Consider the following 24,572-nt stretch of genomic DNA (forward strand, 5'->3'; position numbering starts at 1 on the left):
CTGGACCAAGGGACAAAGTGTATCAAGGGCTTACTGACAGAGACCAACGCGTGTCGCCGCTAATTGCGGCTTCGTCAGGAGCAAATGCCAACATGAACTGTGACTTACTGAAGCAGAGCATGTCTGCTCCCCTTGGAAACTGGACGCCAAACACACCTCCAAGATGACCATTGCTTAGCTAAAGAAACTGAGGGTAACGGTGCTGGACTGGCCAAGCATGTCTCCAGACCTAAACCCTATTGAGCATCTATGGGGTATCCTCAAATGGAAGGTAGAAGGAGCACAAGGTCTCTAACATCCACCAGCTCCGTGATATTGCCATGGAAGATGGAAGAAGATTTCAGTGGCTCCTGTGAAGCTCTAGTGAACTCCATGCCCAAGAGAGTTAAGACAGTGCATTAAAATAATGGTGGCCACACAAAATATTCACACTTTGGGCACAATTTGGCCATTTTCACCTAGAGCTATACTCACTTTTGTTGCCAGCAGTTTAGACTTCATGGTTGTGTGTTGAGTTATTTAGAGGGCAGAACAAGTTTACACTGTTATACAAGCTGATATAATGTTTAGTAGTCAGTGTACAAAGTGTCATGTCTTCAGTGTTGTCCCATGAAAATATATAATAAAATATTTACAAAACTGTGAGGGGTGTACTCACTTTTGTTATATGCTATGTGTGTATGGATCATTTCCGTGTTTACCATCTGCGGGGCTCTTTATGGTTATCCGCTTTACCGATCCCTCATTCTGTCTCTTTACTTTTGTTACATACAGTAGGTACAATCCCTGAAGGGTACGCTCTATTATATAACTAATGATTACTTTCCTCCCAATATGATTTTAGTAGCTCAAATACTTTTAGTGGTCATGGAAGCTTTGTTTTGGGACATGTCCAATGTAATTCCTGTGTGCCGAGGAGACCTTACAGCCTGGAATACAAAAGAGTCAGTGTTACGCTGCAGGTAACGGAACCTTTTCTTTATCTTTGATATCAGTCCCAGCTCTAGTTCTGGGACAAAGTGGAGGTGACAGATACCTATATAAGTGAGCTACACCTTGTCTGTTTCAGGAATCAAGATGAACAACTTGCTGCTGATCACCTGTGAGTTCTTTTTATTTTAATATAGCTATCATTTATGATAAAAGTGTCTTCTGTTATTTACTATTCTCATCTATTCTCCGCAGGTTTGACCTTCCTACTGCATGTGCAGTTAGGTAAGTGCCCGTTATCCCCCAAATTATCCTTTATTATCACATCACTTTGTACTGTGATCTATTATATTCTCTGTATAGTTGAGTCGCATTAAAATGAACAAGATCCAGCATCCGATCCATCACACACTCCAAACATGGCAAAGTAAGGGTCTACCCTGGGTTATAATACTCTCATAGCAGGATATCGGTACTCTTCAGAGAGACCAGACAATTACGAGCAGATCTGTGCAGATCCATACAGATGTAGTTAAGGATCTGTGCGCATGTTGCGTATTTACATGCGCTTACACAGCGTTTTGAACTGCAGCGTAAACACATGTGTTCTGCGTGCCCAGCAAAGTCTATGAGAAGTTAGCAAATTCCATGCACAGTTTTGAAACGCAGCGTTTTGGATGCCAAATTTTTGACAAAATCGATGCGTTCTAAAAAGCAACATGTCACTTGTTTTGTGCATTTTGGGTGCTATTCCCTCTCTGTCTATGGGAGAGCAAGCTTCAAGAATGCATCCAAACTGCATTCAAAATGCATTCAAGACGCTGTATTTTATTTGTCACGCCAGAATGCAACGTGCACACATACCTTAATAACATTAAGCATTTTTGTGGCTTTTACATTGTATCTGAATGTTTTTGTGGTTGTCATTTATCTGATTGATTATTAATGTTCTCCTTGCCAGGTTCGTCTGTAAAGTTGGTTTGTTACTTTACCAACTGGGCTCAGTACTATCCTAGTCCCGCCACGTATATGCCTGATAATGTTGATCCTTGCATGTGTACTCATCTGATTTATGCCTTTGCCACAATGACCAACAACGAAATCCAGACATTTGAATGGAATGATCCTCAACTCTATGCTTCCTTAAATGCCCTCAAGAATTAGTGAGTACCTTTATTCCGCATTGCTTTCATTTTAGTCCTTTTTCCAGGTGTATTTATTTAGGGAACACCGATGATTACTTTATTATGTGATTGATTACTTCATTTAAACAATCAGGATAAGGGGGGTCTACATAAAATTGGTGCCTTTCATTATATGGACAGTTGATCAAGTCTTGGATTGTCCATAACAGATACTCATCAGCCATGTGTTTCTTATATTATACAATAGGAACCCCATGGCTGTTTTGTCACCTTACTTGTTTTATTCAGTTCTCCTGGTTATAAAAACAGGTCAGCATCAGAATTAACAGCCTTTTATTACTCCAGACGGTGAAGAAAGAAAACAAAACGCATTGTGTCAAAAAGAATGCAAAGTATGTCTGAGTATTTGTATAAGTCTGTCCAGGGCTGCGATTCTGCAGCACATACAATGGGTATGTGTGTGTGTGTGTGTGGGGAAGGGGTGAATAATGGCAATGGAAAGTGGTCTCAGAAGACTGTGGTGGAGAGACAGGTGGGAGACGTAGGTGGGGGCCGTAGGTGGGGGATGTAAAAAACCATTGCACTAAAGCTGCTGCCTATGGAAGTGTTGGTGGCTCACACCATGGCAGAAAAACATATTAGGAGATGTTTGTAGGAAATTGGTGGAGCTGAGAAATATACTTTCATCTCATTTACTACATTTCATACATCAGATTAATAATTCAAGCTATTGAAAGAGTAACCAAATCTGCCCGAGTGGGTGATCTGCGGAGAACATGTGTTTAATATGAACAGTAAGCAATCAGCCCTATGGGCTCAATAATGGCAATTTATTCTACATTAATGAGTTATCTTTTACGTATTGATTGAATTGTATATATGGGATTCCTGTTGATATAAAGTCTGGTATTTATGGAAATAATATGTAATTTTTTACTCCAATCTCCATTCTAACAAATTATTACCATGCCGATATGTGGGATATTTATGAGACTCTTGTATATAGGACCCTGTTTATTTATGGTAGTAATGCAATTTGTGATAGAGGTCTTATTACTTCCAAATGTGCAGGCTAATAAGTGTTATCAGTTCTCATTATGTCTATGTCACTATATGTAATCTTCTGTATAGTTGGTGTACTGGCTCTATGACTAAGGTGGCCTGTGGTGGTGGTCGGTGGAAGGTGGATGGTCGGATTCCTGTCACTGAATCATATTAATGTATAGAGTGATAGTAGTGACAGAATAATGCATAGAGAAATGAACATATATATCCTAAGTTATATGTAAAGGATTGTTAAAAATCCACATTTAACTTTTAGGATCGCTACTTCCAATAGGTGGCGCTGTGCTAGAGTTTGTCTCCTGTCCTGGAGAGAAAATTAGAGAAATGTAAGCATGTAAATGTTGCCATCTAGTGGCCAGTTTAGAGAATGACATATGACATAATAATAATGTTATTTATTCACTTAGATGGCAACATTAATGCCATAGTAATTTACATATATCAGCAACACTGTCCCCATTAGGGCTCACAATCTAAATTCCTTATTAGTATGTCTTTGGAGTGTGGGAGGAAACTGCAGCACCCCCACACAAACTCTTTGCTTATGTTGTCCTTAGTGGTATTGGAACCCAGGACCCCAGTGCTGTAAGGCTACAGTGCTAATAACTGAGCCACTATGCCACCCAAATTTAAAAAAGGGGGGGTGGGGGGGAAGAGTTAAGCGATGTGATTATCCCATATGGGAGGAGCTAGTTCCTGTGGGTAGAGGAGATACTCCATCTTTGGGTACATGCCCATGATCAGGACCCGCTGCATCCTAGAAGTGGTGGGTCCTGACCTACGGGGCTGTGAATCTCCTCCACAGGAGACCGCAGCTGCTCATGCCCACAATCCTGGCTTGGGCGGTACGGTGGCTCAGTGGTTAGCACTGCAGTCTTGCAGCACTGGGGTCCTAGGTTCAAATCCTACCAAGGACAACATCTGCAAGGCGTTTGTATGTTCTCCTTGTGTTTGTGTGCATTTTCTCTGGTTTCCTCCCACACTCCAAAGACATACAGATAGGGAATATAGATTGTGAGCCCCAATGGGGACAGTGTTCCTGATGTATGTAAAGCGCTGTGGAATTCATGGTGCTATATAAATGAATACATATTATTATTATTATTTCTTTCTATTCTCCCTGTGGAAAACACTTGCAGCTCCGCAGCAATAGACTGCCATGCTGCAGCTCAGGAAGCATTATTCTGAGTCTCCCAGGCATAAAAACATCTGGACGTCTGGAGCATAAGGCTCAGGGCAAGTGTTACGAGGGCACCTGAAAGCCCCCTTCTGTACAGGGGAAGTGAGACAAGGAGTCACTGGGGGGAAAAGAGTGATAGTGTCTTCACCAGCGCTACCCGGACTTCATTCTCTCAGCTTTGGTCTATGTCCTGCACAGTACAGACTAAGGCCAGAGTCACACTTGCATATGACTTGGCGAGTCTAGCATCAGGATCACTCGGCACGGCTGAACACTCTACAGACAGGAGTTTCTCAGCTGCATGTATTTCTATGCAGCTGACCCGCTCCTGTCCGAGAGTGTGCGGCCGTACCGAGTGATCCCGATGCGAGACTCGTCGAGTCATACGCAAGTGTGACTCTGGCCTTAAACCAGTTCTCTACAGGCAGATTCTCTTTTTGTGTCTATAAGGTCATGTTCACATGTTACAGAAATCCGGTGCTTTTTGTTTTCTGCCGCTGTCTGCACCAAATTATACAATAACAATCTTCTCTGATTATTCCATTTTTGCTGCATTTTTTATGCCTTTTCCCCTTTATTTCTTGTGTTTTTGGTGCAGATGTGAAGCTGCGTTTGTTAGAGTATTTTACAGTACAGAAAAGCTTTGATTATGCACATAAAAAGTCAGTGCAGTTTTTTCCATATGTTTTTTGAAGCTCCACATAGAAACCTCTAGAGGAAAAAAAAGCACCAAAACCGCAGAGTCCAGCGGCGTCTTTTCATGAAATCACATTCACTTTACTTGGACATTTAAACACAGCAGAGTATATGTGCAAAAAAGCAGCAGAAAAACCCGACATTTACGCTACATGTGAACACGGACTAAATGATTAAGCAAAGTGGATGAGACGTCATGAAATCTCTGCCTGCTGAGCGTCTAAAGATGCTGCTGAACTGTGCAGTTTTTTTCTCTAGAGGCTTCTTTGTGGAGCCTGACAAAAAACGTAAGCAAAAAAATTGTCGTTGTATTTTTAAATGCACAATCAAAGCTTTTCTGTAGTATTAAAATTCATTAAACCCCAGATTCACATCTACATCAAACATGTATCAAATATTGGGAAAAACACATAAAAAAACACAGCAAACACAAAATAATCAGAGAGGATTGTTATAGTGTTCTGTGGTGCTGACACCTGCAGAAAAAAATGCAGCATTTACGCTACATGTGAACACAGCCTCAGTAATACATTCTTATTGTATTTTTTATGGGTTTTAACAAAGAAAAATAATCAATTACACCATTTACCGATATCCATAAATAATGTGATCGCTGTGTTGTTCGGGTCATTACGATTACAGGGCCACCAAATATGTACGTGTTATTTGCTGATTTGTGATATTTTTTAAAAAAAAGAGCATTCAAAATTACATTATTATATTTTTTTTTATTATTTTTAGTAATTTTGTTAGAAGAAAAAAAATCTTTTACTCTCCCTCTAGAATACATGACAGAGATTCATTGTATAGAGCAGCATCTCTATATGTCCTATACATATATACCTACATAGAGATACAATATATACCTCTATCTACCGTATTTTTTGTATTATAACTCAACAACTCACTTATCCTCCCAAAAATAAACTGAATGTAGCTTATGGGAGGTGGTGGAGAAGGGTCACAGGAGGCAAGGGCGATGCTGGTGCTCGCTGCAGGCAGGCAGGCAGGCAAGGACCACCATCCTGAAAATGTCAGCAGTGCAGGCTTCAAATATTGGCACCTGGAGTCAGCACATGTGCAGATGAAGCTCAGCTCTCAAATGCAAACCTGCAGCCTTTGGCCCATTGATTTTCCATAGTGTATTTACAGAATATGGCACTTGAAGGTCGCACATGTGTAGATGAGATCTAGGTTTGTCATTGAACCGATAGCTCAATCTGCACACACCTCAACTCCAAGCACCATTTCGTTGAAGTCTGCACCACTTACAGTTTTTGAATGTTCTTCCTGCCTCACCACACCTGCACCAAGAAATCTAGAGCACCCACTACACTGCCCTCAACATCACCCTACCCCACCATCACCCCTGCCTCCTGTAACCCAGCTCCATTGCCGCCCACCCCAACCCCCTCATGGTAAGTCAGCACTAGATTATAAGACAGACCCCATATTTTTTTTAACCTTTTTTATTTTCCTAAATTTGGGGTGTATCTTATAATCTGTTTTATAATCTAGTGCGTCTTATAAAACCAAAAATATGGTATATCTCTATTCAATCGAATAAGCTTCTTCTGGCTTCTATGCCTGCAATACAGGTCAAGAATGACAAAATCCAGTTATGCCACCTCAGTACAGGTGGTAGCTCAATGGTAGTGCTGCTGCCTATGGACAAAGAGCTCACAAACCCATGAGCTCTAGTCCTATCATGGGGAACTAGAGCAGATGAGAATTTAATTTATAAACTGCTCTTCTTAAGTTAATATATTCAGTGAACTGATAGGAGGAGCCGGGACAAAAGGGCTTACAGTCTTATTGTTCATAGACCAGCATTGTCCTATGCATGTTGTGTGTGAAGAAGAAAGAACATACTCAGATAGCAAGTTCTAAAGTAGACAAGGATCAAGTGGTAGAAGGATTGCTTATGTCAGTCAAGTGGGACCTACAGCAAGTATCTATACTCTATAAGAACTGGGAAGTGTAGCCAGGGCCATAGAGAAGATGGCCAAGCTGGTACACTTGTTTTCCTACCAGGAATTGAAGATGCTGTGGCACACCAAGGGTTGTGTGGCCCACTTCAACTGCAAGTTGACAATAGCCATGGGGAGTTGTAGCACCCATCTTGACCAGTGTGGTTCTCACAAGAGTGGAGTCTCTCTTGATGGTCTATATTGGTTTAGTGCAACAATTAACTGAGGAAATATACCACATCGTGTAACCCTGAAGTTCTTAACTTTAAGAATATATCTTCTGCTTAATTCAAAGTATTATGTCTGCTAGTTGATGTACCATTTTTCAGGGACTATAAGATGCATCGGACCATAAGACACACCTAGGTTTTAGAGGAGAAAGATAAGTAAAATAATCTGAAGCAAAAAATGTGTTAATGACATAGTGTCAGCAGTAGATCTGCCCATAACAGTGTTATGGGGGACCTGCAACTGACAATGTTATGGAGCAATGTCCCCCAATTCTGTTAATGTCCCCCATCCTGATCCCCTTCCTAATATATCTGTTCCCCATCCTGCTATATATGTGGCCCATCCTGTTGTAGATGTTTTTTTTGTGGTGTATATGTTCCCTAACCTGGCATATAGCTTCCTCATATAACAGGATGGGACCGGGATGAGGAAGATATATGCCAGGTTAGAGAACATATAAACCACAAAAAAAACATCTACAACAGGATGGGCCACATATATAGCAGGATGTGGGACATATATACCAGGATGGGAAAGATATATGCCAGGCTGGGGAACATATACACCAGAAAGAAAAACATATACACCTGGATGGGCCACATATATAACAGGAAGGGAAACATATATACCAGCAAGGGGATCAGGATGGGGAACATATATATCTGGATGTGGGACATATATATCTGGATGTGGGACATATCCCGGTCCCATCCTGTTATATATGTTCCCCATCCTGATCCCCTTGCTGGTATATATGTTTCCCTTCCTGTTATATAGGTGGCCCATCCAGGTGTATATGTTTTTCTTTCTGGTGTATATGTTCCCCAGCCTGGCATTTATCTTCCCCATCCTGGTATATATGTCCCACATCCAGATATATAGGTTTCCCATCCTAAAACCCTTCCTGTTCATATGTTCCTCATCAGCGGCCCATCATGGTATACATGTCCCTAATCATTGGCCCATCCTGGTATACATGTCCCTAATCATTGGCCCATCCTGGTATACATGTCTCTAATCATTGACCCATCCTGGTATATATGCCTCCTGTTTTGTCGCACACATACAGAAATTAACAATTCTACTTACCTTCCTCCACTCTTTTTACTCTTCACTACCTTCCTCCACTCTACTTTTCTGATACCGGCACCTGACTTTGGTGTGTGAGTGATGGGCAGCACATGAAGTCACTTCCATGCGACCTCAGTCACTAAGAGTATGTGTGCACGCTGCGTTCTGTCAAGTGCAGAAAAAAATGCACCCTCTGGCAGACTGGACAACTATAAGCACTGAGTTTGACAAAAAAATGCATCTAAAATCCATGCATATTGGATGCATTTTGAATGCGTTTTGAATGGATTTTTGGATGCATTTTTGACAGGGCGGTCCCACTCGGCTCTGTACATCCCCATAGATAATGGCTGGCTGCGAGACAGAGCCGTGCAATCAGAATGAACTCGGATGAACTTCACCTGACTTCATTGGACTCACCAGTGACCGCAAATCCCCTGAGTGACTGAAATGAGCCGCGCGATCAGCGGTGCTGTCACTCAGGTTACCCGCGGCCAGCTGGAGTCCTCCACCTGAGACCGCAAATCACCTGAGTGAGAGCACCGCTGATCGTGCGGCTCACTTCAGTCACTCGGGCGACTTGCTGTCACAGTTGGAGGATCCAGCGGTGGCTGCGGGTAACCTGAGTGATGTCATCGCTGATAGCGCAACTCACTTCATTTGAGCTGACACAGAGCGGTCGTGGTCTGTGGTCGCTTGCTGCCAGCTTTTGATGTAGCAGAGCTGGATGCGTCGTGGAACCTCGTGTGGATTACGTCAGACCTGGAGGGCTGTTTGGGGGTTAATAAAGTGGTGAAAGATGGTGTATTTTTGTATTTTATTCCAAATAAAGAAAATAAACGCATACACCCAAAAAAATCCTTTAACTTTCAGATTAATCATGGGGGGTGTCTCATAGATGCCTACCATGATTAACCTAGGACTTAGTGGCAGCTATGGGCTGCCATTAACTCCTTATTACCCCAATTGCCACCGCACCAGGGCAATTCGGGATGAGCTGGGTAGAGTCCCTGGACTGTCGCATCTAATGGATGCGGCATTGCTGGGTGGCTGCTGGCTGATATTTTTAGGATGGGGGGCTCCCCATAACATGGGGCTCCCCATCATGAGAATATCAGCCTTCAGCCATGTGGCTTTACCTTGGCTGGTAACCAAATTGGGGGGACCGCACGTCATTTTTTTTTAAATTATTTATTTATTTATTTTACTGCACAATATAGACCCGCGCACCAGCAGCTGTGATTGGTTGCAGTGAGACAGCTGTCACCCAGCGTGGGAGCTACTTCAGTGATCAGTGAGTATGAGAGAGGGAGAGACTGACAGACAGAGAGAGAGAGAGAGAGAGAGACAGAAAGAGACAGAGACAGAAAGACCTGCGCTTTGTTTGTCAAAAAAGCATGCAGAACGCAACAAAAATGCAGTGCAAGCGCACAGCTAAGCATTTTGGTTGCGTTTTGACACACCTCATTCATTTCAATGGGTGGAAAATGCAACCAAAATGCACAAAAGACACCGTGCAGTTTTAAACGCAGCCACAATGCAGGAAAAAATGCAACATGCGCACATAGCCTTAAGGCCGCTTTACACACAACGACATTGCTAGCGATGTCGCTAGCGATCGCACCTGCCCCTGTCGTGCGTGCGTCACGGGCAAATCGCTGCCCGTGGCAAACAATATTGGTAGTACGCGTCACACACACATACCTTCCTAACGCCGTCGCTGTGGCTGCCGAACAAACTCTTTTTTTAAAGGGGTGGTTCGTGCGGCATCACAGCGACGTCACACAGCGGGCCACCAATAGAAGCAGAGGGGCAGAGAGCAGCCATGTTAACGTCACTGCCACAACGTTGTTGTTCGTCGTTCTCGGGGTGTCACACATAGCGATGTGTGCTGCCTCTGGAACGACAAACAACCTGCGTCCTAAAAGATCAACGATTTTTTGGAAAGAAACGACGTGTCAACAATCAACGATTTTTCCCTTTTTTAGTATCATTAGCGGTTGCTCGTAGATGTCACACGCAATGACGCCGCTAGCGAGGCTGGATGTGCGTCACGAATTCCGTGACCCCAGCAATATCTCGTTAGCGATGTTGTTGCGTGTAACGGGGCCTTTACTCCTTTAAATATATTCTTTGTTGTTGATTTTTTTAATCCTTCATACAACTCCAGAGATATGGGCCTTTCCTTTTAGCACTATATTTATGGTCTTTAGCAAGGAGGTGTTGTTCACAGAATAATAATGCAGAACACACAAACCCCCCAAAATACCATAGAAACTAGAATTAGAATTCCACTATTTCTGGAACCTTATGGTGGATGCAAAAGGACATTCTCAGGCTAGTAACAGTATTAAAATAAGAGTAAAAATTGTCCTTTTCTTACCATGTGACAGGTGTTCTTCAAAATACAACCAGTAACAATCAGTGTTGGTATTAATATACGTACAAATGACACTTATACTTTCAGTTACAACCATCAGTAATTTGTTCCAATTACCAATACATTACCATAAAGTAAAACAATGCTAGTTTCCCTTCTTCTCCTAATTGTGAAGGGGTTAGACTAGTGTTTACCACACAGGGGACAATTAATCAAAGTGTTCTCTCCAGAAAACTGTTGTAAAACATTTTGAAAAGTTGATTTTTTTTGTACAATGTGAAGTTGTTTAAAAATGTTGTGACTTTTGAAGCAATTCCGCCAACATGGGTGAAGCTTGGGAGGAGATGAGATGGGATAGGGAGTGACTGCTGTCGTTTCTTATACCAGAAATGTTACTCCAGTCATTGACTGTAGTAGTGTTTTTGATGAGGCATATGAAGGCGCCCATTACAAAGATGTGCCAAATTCATGAAGTGAATAAATTTGCTACATTGTACTCCAGCAAGCCTCTCATTAAGACTGGTGTGGGCAATGTCAGTCTTAATGATTCAGCCCCACAGTGTTTATTACAGAATGTAATATATGTAGTAAGCACCTAAGCTCTGGCAGAAGTATTTGGATATCTGGGTCAGTAAAAAGCAGCTCCAATATATTTTTATAAGTGTTTAAAGGGGTTTTCCATCACTTTGATATTGATGACTTATCACTAGGATATGTCATTAATATGAGATTATTGGGTGTTCGAGAAATGACATCCCCAATAGTGGGCTGTTTCCAGACACTACAGATTATTGTGCTTGCGGGGACCGTAGATCAATACATTTAGACACATTTGGTGTCATGTATTATTACAATTTAGTAAGCTATCTGACTTAATAGACTTAAATATTGCAATATATCATAGAGTATGTATGAGCTTCCACTTACACTTTTTGGGTAAAATGGTTATGGTCTTCAAAAAACGTTTCTACATTGAGCAAACTTTAGGGTCTTAATATGTAGTCATTTAGGTTAAATCCAGCACTTTAACCAAAAGCATTTCCATTAAATGTATTAAATGTAGTCTAAGACTTGAATAATCCTATATTATTATTAACTTTATGTAACCTGCATTATTCATTGTTCTTGTTTATAGCAACAGTGAACTGAAAACTCTTCTCTCTGTTGGTGGCTGGAACTATGGAACGTCTGGGTAATGGCACAACACAATTCTTGTCTCATTGTTTTTTCTATTGTGTGTTCAGTCCATCATGTGCATCAACGTTGCCCGATTCAGTCAGTCAGACTATGCTCTACACTGATGACCCCAAAAGGGTCTGTTTATGAGTTTCATGAAAGGGCATATATTATGGTCATGGTTAAACAGGATGTCCAGCTTTGGTACGAAAGACTGCAGCCACTGTATATGACTACAGCTTTGTGAATCCTCACAGTGTAATTGATGATGCTGGCAGCCAGTGCAGCTGGTCGCGTAACCACAAGTATGTGATATGTATATGTCCGGATACACTCTTACTAAACATGCACAGGCTCACTCAATTCTCTTGTAGTGTGTTTGGAAGTAGGCATATTGCACACTTGCTCTCACAGATTGCCCTTTCCTAGCACCGGCAGCACAGAATCCTGACAGTGCACACTGTGTGCTGTGAGCATTCACAAGTCTGCAGTTACATTGAATGACTACAGACTTTCTTATCAATCCTGGACAACGCTTTGGGGCTTGTTAAAAGTTATTACATTGACCTATAAGTAGCTACCTCAACTAGGTGGTAGTTTCAAGATATTTTTCTATCCTTCTATGAGACCTAGTCTGCATTCCTTTTCCAATGGAATAAGACTCCATACTCAGCTGATCTAATAAGTTGAGCCCAAAGCTTTATATACAGCCAAATCATCATACCTCATTATGCCCTTTAAGGAAAGTGAATACAGAAGCTTTTGTCACAGAAGCACGTCAGGAAAATGTTGGCGGTGTTTTCCTTGCAGATTCTTTTGCTGTCTTTGTTTTTTTGTAATTACATATATAACATAGTAGAAAGAGTCTGAAGAATAGACTGATCTCCTCCTTTAGCGACCTCATGGCTTTTGAAGCCTGAAGCAGTTTAAATAAGTTACAAAAGACAACATAAGCACATCAGGTCATTTTGTTTCTTAGTGCCTTTTCCGGAGTGTTCCAGGCTGATTATGCTTGAAAAAGATTTTGTGTGCACATACCCTTCGAGATGTTCTCACAGTGCTGTCAGCTCTCACCCTCCCCCCACACTGACTGCCTTGAGATGACATCTGGAATGGTTTGTAGTGATAAATAGCTCAGCTCTGATGTATCTATGTACAGCAGTTGCAGGGATCTGTGAGGCAGAAGGGCGTGTTCTTTATTTCCCCTGTGTGTTGCTGCTTGCTTATGATTGGTCACCGTCATGCAGGGAGAGAAGTACACACCAACCAGAGACAAATCTGTTATAACATCCAGTTGGGATTACCATAAATTATATTCTAAACTTTGCAAGCTAATATCTCAACAACAGAGAGTAGAGAGATTAAAAAATAAAAAACACATTTTACTCAGCTCTGAATCCACTACACTATATTTTCTAACTCATGGGTCTCAAACCCATGTCGATATATGGGCCGCACACAGAATAAAAAATAATCCAGTTTTTAACAGTTTTGTCATTTTTTTATTTCTTTAAATGGCATTCATCGCATGGGATATATAGGATGTAGCGATAACAAATGTGCACTTTTTGTTTACTTTAGTTTATATATACAGTATATAACAACATTTTTAATGGCAAAATAGTTTTTCATGCTTTACTTAAAATGTAAAAAATAAAATCTAACATTTTTTCCCCAATTGGCCACATACAGTAAAATTGTCTTGCAATTAGCACCATATAGCAATCCTGACCAATATCTTGAAGAAATATCCCCATCCCGGTCCTCATCTTGCAGTAATGTGCCCATCTTGGTCAACATTATTGTAGCAATGTGCCCATCCTGGTTCTCATCTTGTAGTAATGTCCCCTATTGTGCCATTCTTCACATACACACATAAAAAAAAAGATTCTTTTCACATGTCCTCCATTCTCTTGGTGTCCTCTTTTCTACACATGTAGCCCACAGGCACCGTAGATCCCTTGACAATCTCGACTCGGTTCATGTCAGCTGCTTGCCAATCAGAGGTGAGCAGCTGACGTCAGTGTGCTGGTGCCGGGGTATATAACGTCTTTGCCATGGGCCACAGCTCTGGCAAGCTCACGTCAGCTGTTGGCCTCTGATTGGCCACCAGCTGACATTGGCATTGCAGAGCACTGGTGTCTGTGCTGCAATACATTTCAATTCAATGTACGTCCAAGGACACACTTTCAGCTGCAAAAAAGTTCTGAGTTCAGCTGCCCTTTGGAGAGGACCACGATTGTTAAGAGGCCGCATGTTTGAGACCCCTGCTCTAACTGGTGACAGGTCATCTTTTTTTACAAATGAAATGGAGAAATGTCTAATGTTCACCTTCTGGTGAATATACTGTTGTGAAAAAATATGGCTTTTAGAGGTTAAGAAATCACTGCATTCTTGTTTTTCTTTACATTTTACACAGTGTCCTAACTTTTTTTGAATTTGGGTTTGTATATACACTGTAGATACCTACAATTCATAACACCCAAAGCAATTGGTCCATAATACCCCTTTTAATAAGAACGCTAGGTGAACTTGTGACTGCAATGCAATTTTAAAACTGTAGTTTTAATTAATATTGTTTTATTTTCAATGGGGGCAAAAGCAGGGTGATTTGAACTTTTAAGGGCTTTTTTTTCATATTTTTAACCCCTTTACTACCAAGGACGTAGTGTTCCTGGTTGCAATTTGAAAGTACTGCAAAGACTCCAATTACATTTAAAGCGCACCAATCACCAGAATTTTTGTATATAACCTAAAGCCAGTGCTATACTGGCACTATCAGGCTGATTCTCTACATACCTGTAGTGGTCAGCTCAGATGTCTAAGTTTTGAAATCCAAGAAAGTAAAGTTTATAAAATGAGCTGCTTTTTGAGTGACATGAACAAAGGAGCAGATCATATATTCATAGTTATCCCCTCCCCCTGTTAGAATTAGCATAAGTATTAGGCTACTTTCAAACATCAGTTTTTTCCCTTCAGGCACAATCCGGAAAAAAACGGATAAAACGGATCTGGGGACGGATCCGTTTTATACCCATTGGTTTGTATTAGCGCCGGATTGTGCCTGATGGCCTTGTGTTCCATCCGGCTTTTGCCGGATCCGTCGTAATTGGCTAATGCGGCGGCCGGATGGAACGTCTCTTGTAACGTTTTTTATCTCCGAATCAGTCGTGATACGGCATAATTTACAATGGAAGCCTATGGACGCCGGATCCGGCGTAATGCGGCAAAAAAAGGATGCGGCTGCCGGATCTGTTTTTTTAAACTGAGCATGCTCCGATTTATTGAAAAAAAATGGATCCAGCAAAAAAAAAAACGGACAAAACGGATGCAAAAACGGATGCGCTGGATCCATTTTTTGACAAATAAGGTATACCGGATCCGTAAAAAAAAAGGATCCGGTGCATCCGTTTTTGCATAATCTGCGCCGGATCCGTTGCATCAGGCACACGCCGGATTGTGCCTGATGCCAAAAAACTGATGTGTCAAAGTATCCTTATACAAACGATTCACTGTGTCTGTGAAGGACCTGTGTGAGGTCATACCCATGTGACCTGGTATCCAGCTTTGTTGGCTGAGGCTCAGTCCCTTCTGTTCACATAGGTAGAACCTCACACAGGATATAAAAATAGAAACAAAAAGAGGAATAGATATCCTCCAAAACTTAAGTATTACTTACAGCAAAGATGGGCTGCAGTGCGTACATCGCCCAGCCCAAAAACGAATACTCTACCATGATACAGCTAAACCTCCTCTAAGTGGAGGCATCACAGGTGCAGGAGGAGCAAATCGCACACTCACTTCCATGGAATGGAGGGGGCAATTGCTAGATGATAAAACTGCACACTGATGGCTTGCATAGAGCGCTGTTCACACATGCAGATACATAGTCACAAGCCCGCAGCCTATTAAATGAAGCCCATACTATAAGGTCTGGCGGGTTGCCAAGCCGTACCCCACCTGTGTACCATGCAGGGACAAAAACTCTAAAATGCAAGGCCTAACAGAAAGGGGCCTGGCTGCATCCTTTAGAAATAAATATGAGGTTTTAGTTAGTGGGGGCTTAGCTGTATCCTGGTAGAGTATTAATGTGACTCCCTGGCAAAACCAGGTAGTCACACAAATAGGCCCTCACATAACACCATCCCACACAGGGTTACACACAGCCAACCAGAAACCCTAGTCACCCCCCCCCAGGGTAGGAAAGGCAGACCAGAGGGCGGGACAAGGTGGATGGAGAACGCCCACCTAGGGGTCAGGAGAACCCAGGGCGGGAAAAACAGTAGTCTAAGCTGAAGTTCAAGAGTAGAGGAGTGGAGTAGTTGAGGAGAAAGTTGAAGTGCGGAGACAGAAAGGAAAGGCGTCGGGGTTGGAGCCCCGGCGTACTGGCTAGGTGGCAGATGGTGGTCCGTGTCCGTGTGACAGGAGATGGGAAGACAGCTGCTGGAGATCTGAGGAGGACCGGGGCAGGGCTGGAGCCCGCCAGTACCGACACCGGAGAACCGACGCGGAAACCGTGCACAGAGGGGGTACTTGCACCCTGAAGCCAGGACCGGAACCAACGGCCTAGCTAATTAACCAATTGAGGGCAGGATTATAGGTCCTGTCCCAACCAAAGCCCCAAAAGCAGACAACCACCCACCGTGAGGAATAGGGCATCCGTCAGGGCCCGGTAGGTCCCAAGAGTCAGCGTCAGCGGGCAAGTCTCCCAACAAAAGGACCGGGAGCGGACTCCCGTGTTTCACACTGGGAAGTCCACCACACCAAACACAGAGTGCAGAGGAAAGTGACACAGACCATCAGCCCGGGTGTGGGACCAGATACACCCGACCGCAGCAGCCGGCCACCAGCACCTTGGTTTACCATTAGACTTGTGTGATTCATTTAATCGTGAGTAAACTAACATCCCCCGGTCTGACAGGGCGCGCCGGACCCTGCAGTCACCATCCTCAGCATAGAGACACTGGACCCCGGGGCATCCATCCCTACCCACGGAGGGGTTAACATCCAGCTGCCATCCCATCGCCCCCCGGGTGCCCCACAACAACAGCGGTGGTGCCACATTTCACCACACACCATGGGTGGCGTCACAGACAGTTTACGGCAAATCCCATACAACTACGTCCCCCTTTTTATTTGAAGTGTACGCGCGACCCCCGGGTCCTGTAGAATCCCTTGAGCCACACTGCGGATCCGGATCCGAGCAGCCCAGCTGCTAGCACGGGGGCGGCACACCTCAAAACTTAGCGTCACGAACAGGATTGTAAACCATCCACCTACCTGGTGGAAGTGCGCCTTGTTCTGGACTGTCAGCGGTGCTCCGCTGCAAAATTTTGAAAAGCCGCCATTTTTGCCGCCATTTTTGGGCGCGAAAAACAACAACCCAGCGTCTTCTTCCCCAAGAAAGGGTGTGAAGTTGAAGCCCCGCCCCCTGGGAACACGGCCGGAAGGAAGTGACACCCGAGGCTGAAACTGAAACTAGAGAGCTGCGTCTGCAGACTGCTCCCGAAAAACCAAGGGGAAAAAGCGGGAAGATGTCCACACCCAATGTTGATGGTGGAGCAGTGCCTCTCGCTGGCGCGGCGGCGCTTAGAAGTGGCAGAGGCGGAGCGGTGGTTCCCGCAGAGGAGCAAGAATCGGACCGCTTATCACTGGGGACCGCTGCCTGGCTGGAGCGAGAACTAGTGAGGTTCTGTGTCTGGGTGCAAACTCAGTTGCTACAACAAGTGCTGGACTGGAAAGCGGAGGTCCGGAGAATGGTGGCAGTAAAGTGGGCCCGCGAGAGTCGAGCCACCCATACAGTGCCACGTCGGGAGAGAGGAACACAGACCCTCCCGGCCTCACTGACCTGCCCGGAGCCAGAGCCCGTTCCCAATATGGCCGGGGAACACCGGCCGACACAGCTCCCAGAAATTGCAGTATCGCCTGCTATACCACCTCCATTCCCGATAGAAGCTCAGAGTTCCGGGATGTATTTCAGCTAGTCCAGGGATACTGATCCCAGAGTGCTGAGTGAGCCGTATGGCCCTATGCAGCAGTGGTAGCGGAAAATGTAAGTCTACCCATAAAAGTTACAAGTTAAAAGTTGACTGTTTAAAACCCGCTGCCCTTGTTAAACGTCCTCATGTTTCCGCAGGAGGCCATCTGCACTGCAGGTGGAGGGTGGCAGGGTAGTTGAAGAAGTTGACAGTTGGAGTTCCGTTCTTGTTGAACATCTTCCCCCTGCTTGTTGAAGCAAAGATGCCATCAGGGGCCGGAGCCCTTGGTAGAGAATGGAGCCAGATCCAGAAGAGCAGTTGTACCCACACCGTCGGCAGCAGGAAGAAGGAGTCTTTGGACAGTGTGGCACCGTGAGTGAGGGAGGCACTGGGGATCCGTGCTGTCAGAGCTGTGGTCTTGTAGGAATGCTGCAGGAGGAGTCTGGCCCGGCAGCGGTATTTAAATGTTTTAAACTGCCTCCTTCTTGTTGCTCGCCACAGTCTCTGGAGAGGCTGATTGGAGGAAGGGCCTGGGGTAGATTAGGCCGAGGCCCAGTCACCACTGCAACCGGTGACTAACCTCCAGGCCAGGGGTCCCCGGACTTGGGGCCCGTGACAAGGACTGCCGGGTAAGGAACTTTTTACCCGGCCCGTGTGGGCGTCACCCGGACCCGTTCCTGGATTTGGGAAAAGGGGTGTGCACCAGTGTTAGCGGTGGCACCAGGGAACAGGTGGCATCAGGTTCACCTCCTTCCTTCCTCCTTTCCGGTGGATGCAGGTAGGATGATGTTCGTTGTTCCTGCGGTGTCACACACAGCGATGTGTGATGCTGCAGGAACGACAAGCAACCTCGCTACTGACCAGACAACGATTTTTGGTAAATAAACGACGTATCACGACCAGCGATTTTTACCTCTTTTGCGATTGTTTAAGGTTGCTCATGAGGTTGCTCATGTCGCTAACAACGCCGGATGTGCGTCACAAACACCGTGAACCCCGAAGATTTAGCGTTATATGTCGCAGCGTGTAAATGGCCCTTAAGTTGCCTGTGCTATACCATGTTATGTGGCAGCTGTAAGGCATTCTGGGAGGTTTATATGATCCTTTTGAAATAGAAAAGCAAAAAGATTTTCTGACTGAAGCAAACTGCTGTGATGTGTAAAATGGTAGCTGATTCCCAAATTGTACAAACTTTCCAGGCTTAGCGAATTCCTAAAAATTACACACAAATTTGATTTGAATTAAATTGATTCCCTACTCTCTAATTTTAATGATTGTTTCCTTCCTACAGGTTTAATACCATGGTATCCAGTTCAGAGAACCGTCAAACATTCATCACCTCCGTCATTAAATTTCTGAGACAGTATGGGTTTGATGGATTGGACATTGACTGGGAGTATCCCGGAGACTCGGACAGAGGCAGCCCCCCGGAAACTCAGCAACAGTATTCTGTTTTACTACAGGTGAAATTATTATAGGATTTACAAGTATTAAGTAGGCCAAAATTATTGTAATGGAAAAGTATAAAAAGAAACACAGTAGACCACAAATTACATTTATTATAGTAAATATACAAAGTATTATACCTTGTGTTTTAGGAAATGAATGCGGCATTTGTGCAGGAAGGAAGTCAGACCAATAGGCCTCGTCTTCTTATGTCTGCTGCTGTGTCTGCTGGCAAGGGGACCATTGAAAATGGATATCAAATCCCACAGCTATCACAGTATGTTTTTTTTCCTAAAATAAATCACTAATCAGGTTTTGTGTAACAGTGGTTATTACATAGTTATATTAATAAAATGCACAACCCTTTTCGCCTTCTAGCTGTGTGATTTAGTTGATTTTATGCTCATATGTTTGTGCACACCAGTCCAATCACACAACAATGCATGAACTGACCACATGTCTCCCATCCGGAGCATGACAGCTTCATATATTTTTATGAGGCTGTAATGCTTGGGTCGGGAGAGGTGCACCAGTCCCTGCATTGTGGTGCTAGATCGGACCGGTGTGCACGGGTGTCTGAATGAGCACTTACAAAGTAATTAATCCCAGAACCCTCATTACCTTTGTTTTCGGTAGTTGTGTACAGTTTTTTTCTTTATTTTTCCATTTCATCTCTAGGTACTTGGACCTTATCAATGTGATGACATATGATTTGCGTGGATCATGGGAAGGATTTACCGGAGAGGATAGCCCTCTTTACCAAGGCCCAGCTGATCAGGGTGGTTATATCTATTTCAATGTGGTATGTTATCTTTATGTTTCGCTTTATCTTTTATGTGTGTGCACATTTAGTAAAAACCTTTAAACTGAATTGTCACATTTTGGTCTGTTCCAATAATTTAGGATTATGCTATGAATTATTGGAAAAATAATGGAGCTGACCCAGAAAAGCTAATGGTCGGATTTCCAGCCTATGGACGAACCTATACACTCTCTAACCCCTCAAACAATGGATTGGGTGCTCCAACATCTGGTGGAGCTCCCGCTGCACCATACACACAGCAGCCTGGATTTATGGCATATTTTGAGGTAACCGCTCTTCTGACCATATGTTGTGTATGCTGATTTTCCTTTTAAGTTAAGTTTCATAAGATATATAGATGGGATTTCATTTCACTGAATTATTTGATCTGCAGACAAACACTAATATGGCTGAATGAACAATGCATTAAATTTTTATCTTAAATTAGAAATGTTTCATTTGCTAATTCAAGTATTGATAGAGCTAAAATGGAGTTACCCTGTCTACAACACATGATGGCTGTAGCCAGTCATTGGCTTCTGTGGTCAAGTCAACAGGGAACTCTGAAGAGCTGCAAAGAAGAAACAACATATACCGTATACGAAAGGGCCTTTTAGGGCAACCGATGGTTTGTAATTTGTTATTTTCAAGCATGAATTTGCTTTTAAATGGACAACCCCTTTATTTTGTGCTACTGGCCCATGTCAACAGGTATGCCATATCAGAAAATAAATAGTCAGTTCTTAGGGTTCCCCATGCATATTAGACTGGTGGTCGGGAGAGATGTTAATTGTGCATGGCCAATTTTGGACTGCCGATTACATTGTTCTCCTTGGGAAACACAAAAGTCCTTGGCTGAATGAGTGCTTCTGTGTATGGGAGAGTTGGCTGAGATGGCTGTCAGCCTAAAGATCAGCATAAGCATTGTTTGGTGGACAGCCATCTAATGTGTACGCCCAGCTTTAGGGCTCGCTCACACAGGCCTATAAATTGGATGAGTGCAATCCGACTAAGTAAAAAAAAAAATGGCCAGAACATGGATGACAAGTGAGAAAAAAAATGTTCCCACTTTTCTGGATGAGAATGGAACTAATTTTTTATACACTGGTGTGATCCCAGCCTTAAAGGTGATGTGGTGGAAATAGAAAAGATTGACAAGCATGAATATCTGAAAGGTGTTATGTAACTTATTGTAGTGGCTAGACCAAGCATTAGAGCATCTCCCAGACGGCAGGTCTTGTATTGTGTTCCCGGAATTCAGTTAGTAGCTACCAAATGTGACCCTACGAAGGACAGCAAAAATTAACTTAGTGAATTGAGGCACATAAGAAGTGAAGGCTAGCTTGTATAGTCCTATCCCTCAAAGGTCTTGTAGTATAAAAATGTAATTCTAGTTATGATAGATCAGCATATGATTCACTAGTGCTGTGGTGCAATGTTGGTCTTTCTCTGTGGAGTGAGCTGTGCGCTCTGACCTCTTAACCCTATACCGTAAAAACATAAAATGGCGCTACCAGGCTGTTCCACATCTTTTACACTGGCTGTGATAGTTTCCCCTGAATGGTTGAGCTTGACTTTATGAAGTGACAGCTGAAGGGTATTTTCGGGAAGCCCATGGGACTGCACCTGACATCATCAACCCCGTCTACGACTCTTCAGTAGTTTGTGAAATAACGCCTGACTTTTTTTAGTCCAAATTAAATCATAAATTGTTCAAATCTGTGAGAACCTCCAAACTTGATGAAATTTGCTGATAGTCGATTCTATGCGGATCAAATCTATCACATCTATTTGCCTATTAAATGAGCTTGTCGTAAATCCTGGCATACGTAAGATGATTCAAGAACATGGATAATTTGTCTGACATCTTCTAAAACTTAAATGGTGGCTATTTACCATAAAACTATATAAAGGAAAAAATAGCTAAATGGCTAAGTTGAATTTTATTAATTTGTCAGGTTAACTATTCGGTTTTTAATATATGGGTGGAAAATCAGTTTTTTGTGGGTTTTTTTGCACATGTAGAATATTAACGTCTGTATGCAAAAGAAATATTTGTATGCAAAAAAAATATGAAAGCGAAAATTAACCAAGTTGATCCTTTTTCCTTTCCATATATCTGCAGATCTGTAGTTTCTTGGAAGGTGCTACAGAGGTTTGGAATAGCCCACAAGCCGTCCCCTATGCCTACAAAGGCAATCTATGGGTTGGGTATGACAACCAAAAAAGTTTCCAGATCAAGGTATGAAAGCAAGAGAAGGAAGGTGACATCTAACCCTGTGTCATATGAACAGAAATCCAGAATTGTGTGGTTCCATTTTTGTTCATAGGCTGAGTGGCTACTGAAGAATAACTTTGGAGGTGCTATGGTGTGGGCCCTTCCTTTGGATGACTTTAGCGGACATTTCTGTGGTCAAGGCAAATATCCCTTAATGAATGCATTGAAATCCGCTTTGGGTATCTCTTTTCCAAGTAAGTACTTAACTTTACCACATTATAAATTTATCTAGACTAATAATTTGGACTATGACATTTTATATACTGCTTTCCTGTCAGCTTAAGGATTTTTTATAACCTAGAAAATCTAATAATGTTTTACTCATACGGATCACAGTATATGTAAGTCATGATAACCAAGTATCACTAGGATGCAGTCACGTCATAGTATATATAAGTAATATTGTTACATTTATCTACTATGCAGATTGCAAAACATCATCAGTACCAGCAGCACCAGTCACAGCCGCACCAAACACAGCAGCACCAAACACGGCAGGTGCACCAACCACCGCTGCAGCAGCTCCACCAGGCAGCAGTAGTTTCTGCGTTGGAAAATCAAATGGTCTGTATCCCAGCCCAACAAATAAAAGCCAGTTCTATAATTGCCTAAATGGAAAAACCTACCAGCAGACATGCCAATCTAACTTAGTGTTTGACCCCAGCTGCTCTTGCTGTAACTGGCCATGAAGCAAGAAATTAGTTTTATCAGTAAGAAAATGACTAATTGACGGCAAATAAACATGTCAAACATATTGCGTCTTTGTTTGGATTTTTACAACTTGCTTCGTCATGGCAATGAATTTGGATACTCATTACTTAGCACTTTTAAGTTTTAGTGCATTATGAAATTCAACATTGTATCATGGGTGATCAGGGGAACACAGGGAAATGTATACTGGCCCTAAGGCTGGGGCCCTTGCACTCACCTTAACACCCGGAGGTACCCTTGAAGGTAGGGACATCCGGGCCTCCAACCTAGGTCTAGGCCCTATCTCCTGTCCTTATCCCTGATGATAAGACCCCTCCTCCACAACCCACCACCCAGGGGAAGGGGCAAGAACAGAAGTCTACAACTCCACCAACAAATAAAGACAAAATAGGGGTGACAACGACTACAACTCATACACACGGCAACCACACACAAAGGTTAAAAGTGCACAAGGGAAAACAACATAGAAGGGGGGGAAAGAAAACAGAGTACTGGGTATCATCCATACCGTACAACCAGCACACCTAGAACTGCTGCAGCAAGCACCAATGCTGCAGCCCACAACACAAGTCTCAGAGAGAGGGTTTCACCAGCTCCTTTCTCCTCCTGGACAAGCTACCAAATGATGAAAATAACCGGCACCCTCTGATGGAAGTACTGGGTATTTATAGGACCTGGGCATGGTCCCAACCAGAATCACCTCTTCTCAACAAAGGAAACGGAATCCATTTACTCAGCAAAGTCTCACAAGTTAAAGTGAGACTCTGACCCAGAACGTGTCACAAAACTCTGCAACAGAGAAAAGACTGACACATTCCATGGCTTATAAGCCTTCTTACACTGGTATGCCAGGTATGTCACTCTCTACACTCTCTACAAGGAGAGATGTTACCACTTAAATTCCAGTCAGTAGCCTCTCATATAGCCAAATCAGATCTCATCCTTTGCAGTGACTTGAGGCAACACTCCAAAACACTTGAGATTTTGGTTTGGATTTTATCCTAAGTCATATGGCGAAGCTCATTAAAGAGTTGATATTTTACTTTTAGGATTGCTCCTTTCATTAGGTGGCATTCAAGTCCTTTTCATATCTGAAGATACATATTTAATTTCCCATAAGAGCATTGTATGGCTTATAAGCCTACTTACACTGATATGTTAGAAATGTTACTCTCCACAAGGAGAAACATTACCACTTGGAATTCAGTATTAAAATTATTTCAGCTTGCCAATTTGGGGATTTAAATAAATTCCTGTTTCATCGATAGCAAGTTTTTCTATTTTTTTATTATTAAAAATTGTTGTGAAAAATGGTACGTAAATAAATAAACCTAATGAAACTCAGAGAGCGCATTCAAGGCATGCCACCCTAAGCGACCATTTAGAGAAAAATAATATAAAAAAGAAAACATATTTAATATTTCATCTGTAAAAGTATGATCTATCAAAATATGAAATTAATTAACTTATACGGTAAAAGCCATAAAGAAAAACAAGATGTATATGCCAATAC

The 24,572-nt window shown here is 42.9% G+C and overlaps 1 protein-coding gene across 1 annotated transcript; it reads left to right on the forward strand.

Moving 5' to 3' along the window:
- The first annotated feature begins 1,031 nt into the window (after nucleotides 1-1,031).
- LOC142291337 (acidic mammalian chitinase-like) lies at nucleotides 1,032-23,102 on the forward strand. The gene is made up of 11 exons (XM_075335803.1): nucleotides 1,032-1,102; nucleotides 1,186-1,215; nucleotides 1,892-2,093; nucleotides 11,804-11,860; nucleotides 19,114-19,285; nucleotides 19,421-19,545; nucleotides 19,947-20,070; nucleotides 20,172-20,357; nucleotides 22,196-22,312; nucleotides 22,401-22,542; nucleotides 22,775-23,102. The coding sequence occupies exons 1-11, from the start codon at nucleotides 1,078-1,080 to the stop codon at nucleotides 23,035-23,037; spliced, it is 1,443 nt and encodes a 480-aa protein (XP_075191918.1). The 5' UTR covers nucleotides 1,032-1,077; the 3' UTR covers nucleotides 23,038-23,102.
- Nucleotides 23,103-24,572: the final 1,470 nt, after the last annotated feature.

Source organism: Anomaloglossus baeobatrachus, chromosome 2 (genome assembly GCF_048569485.1).
Source record: "Anomaloglossus baeobatrachus isolate aAnoBae1 chromosome 2, aAnoBae1.hap1, whole genome shotgun sequence".
NCBI lineage: Eukaryota > Metazoa > Chordata > Amphibia > Anura > Aromobatidae > Anomaloglossus > Anomaloglossus baeobatrachus.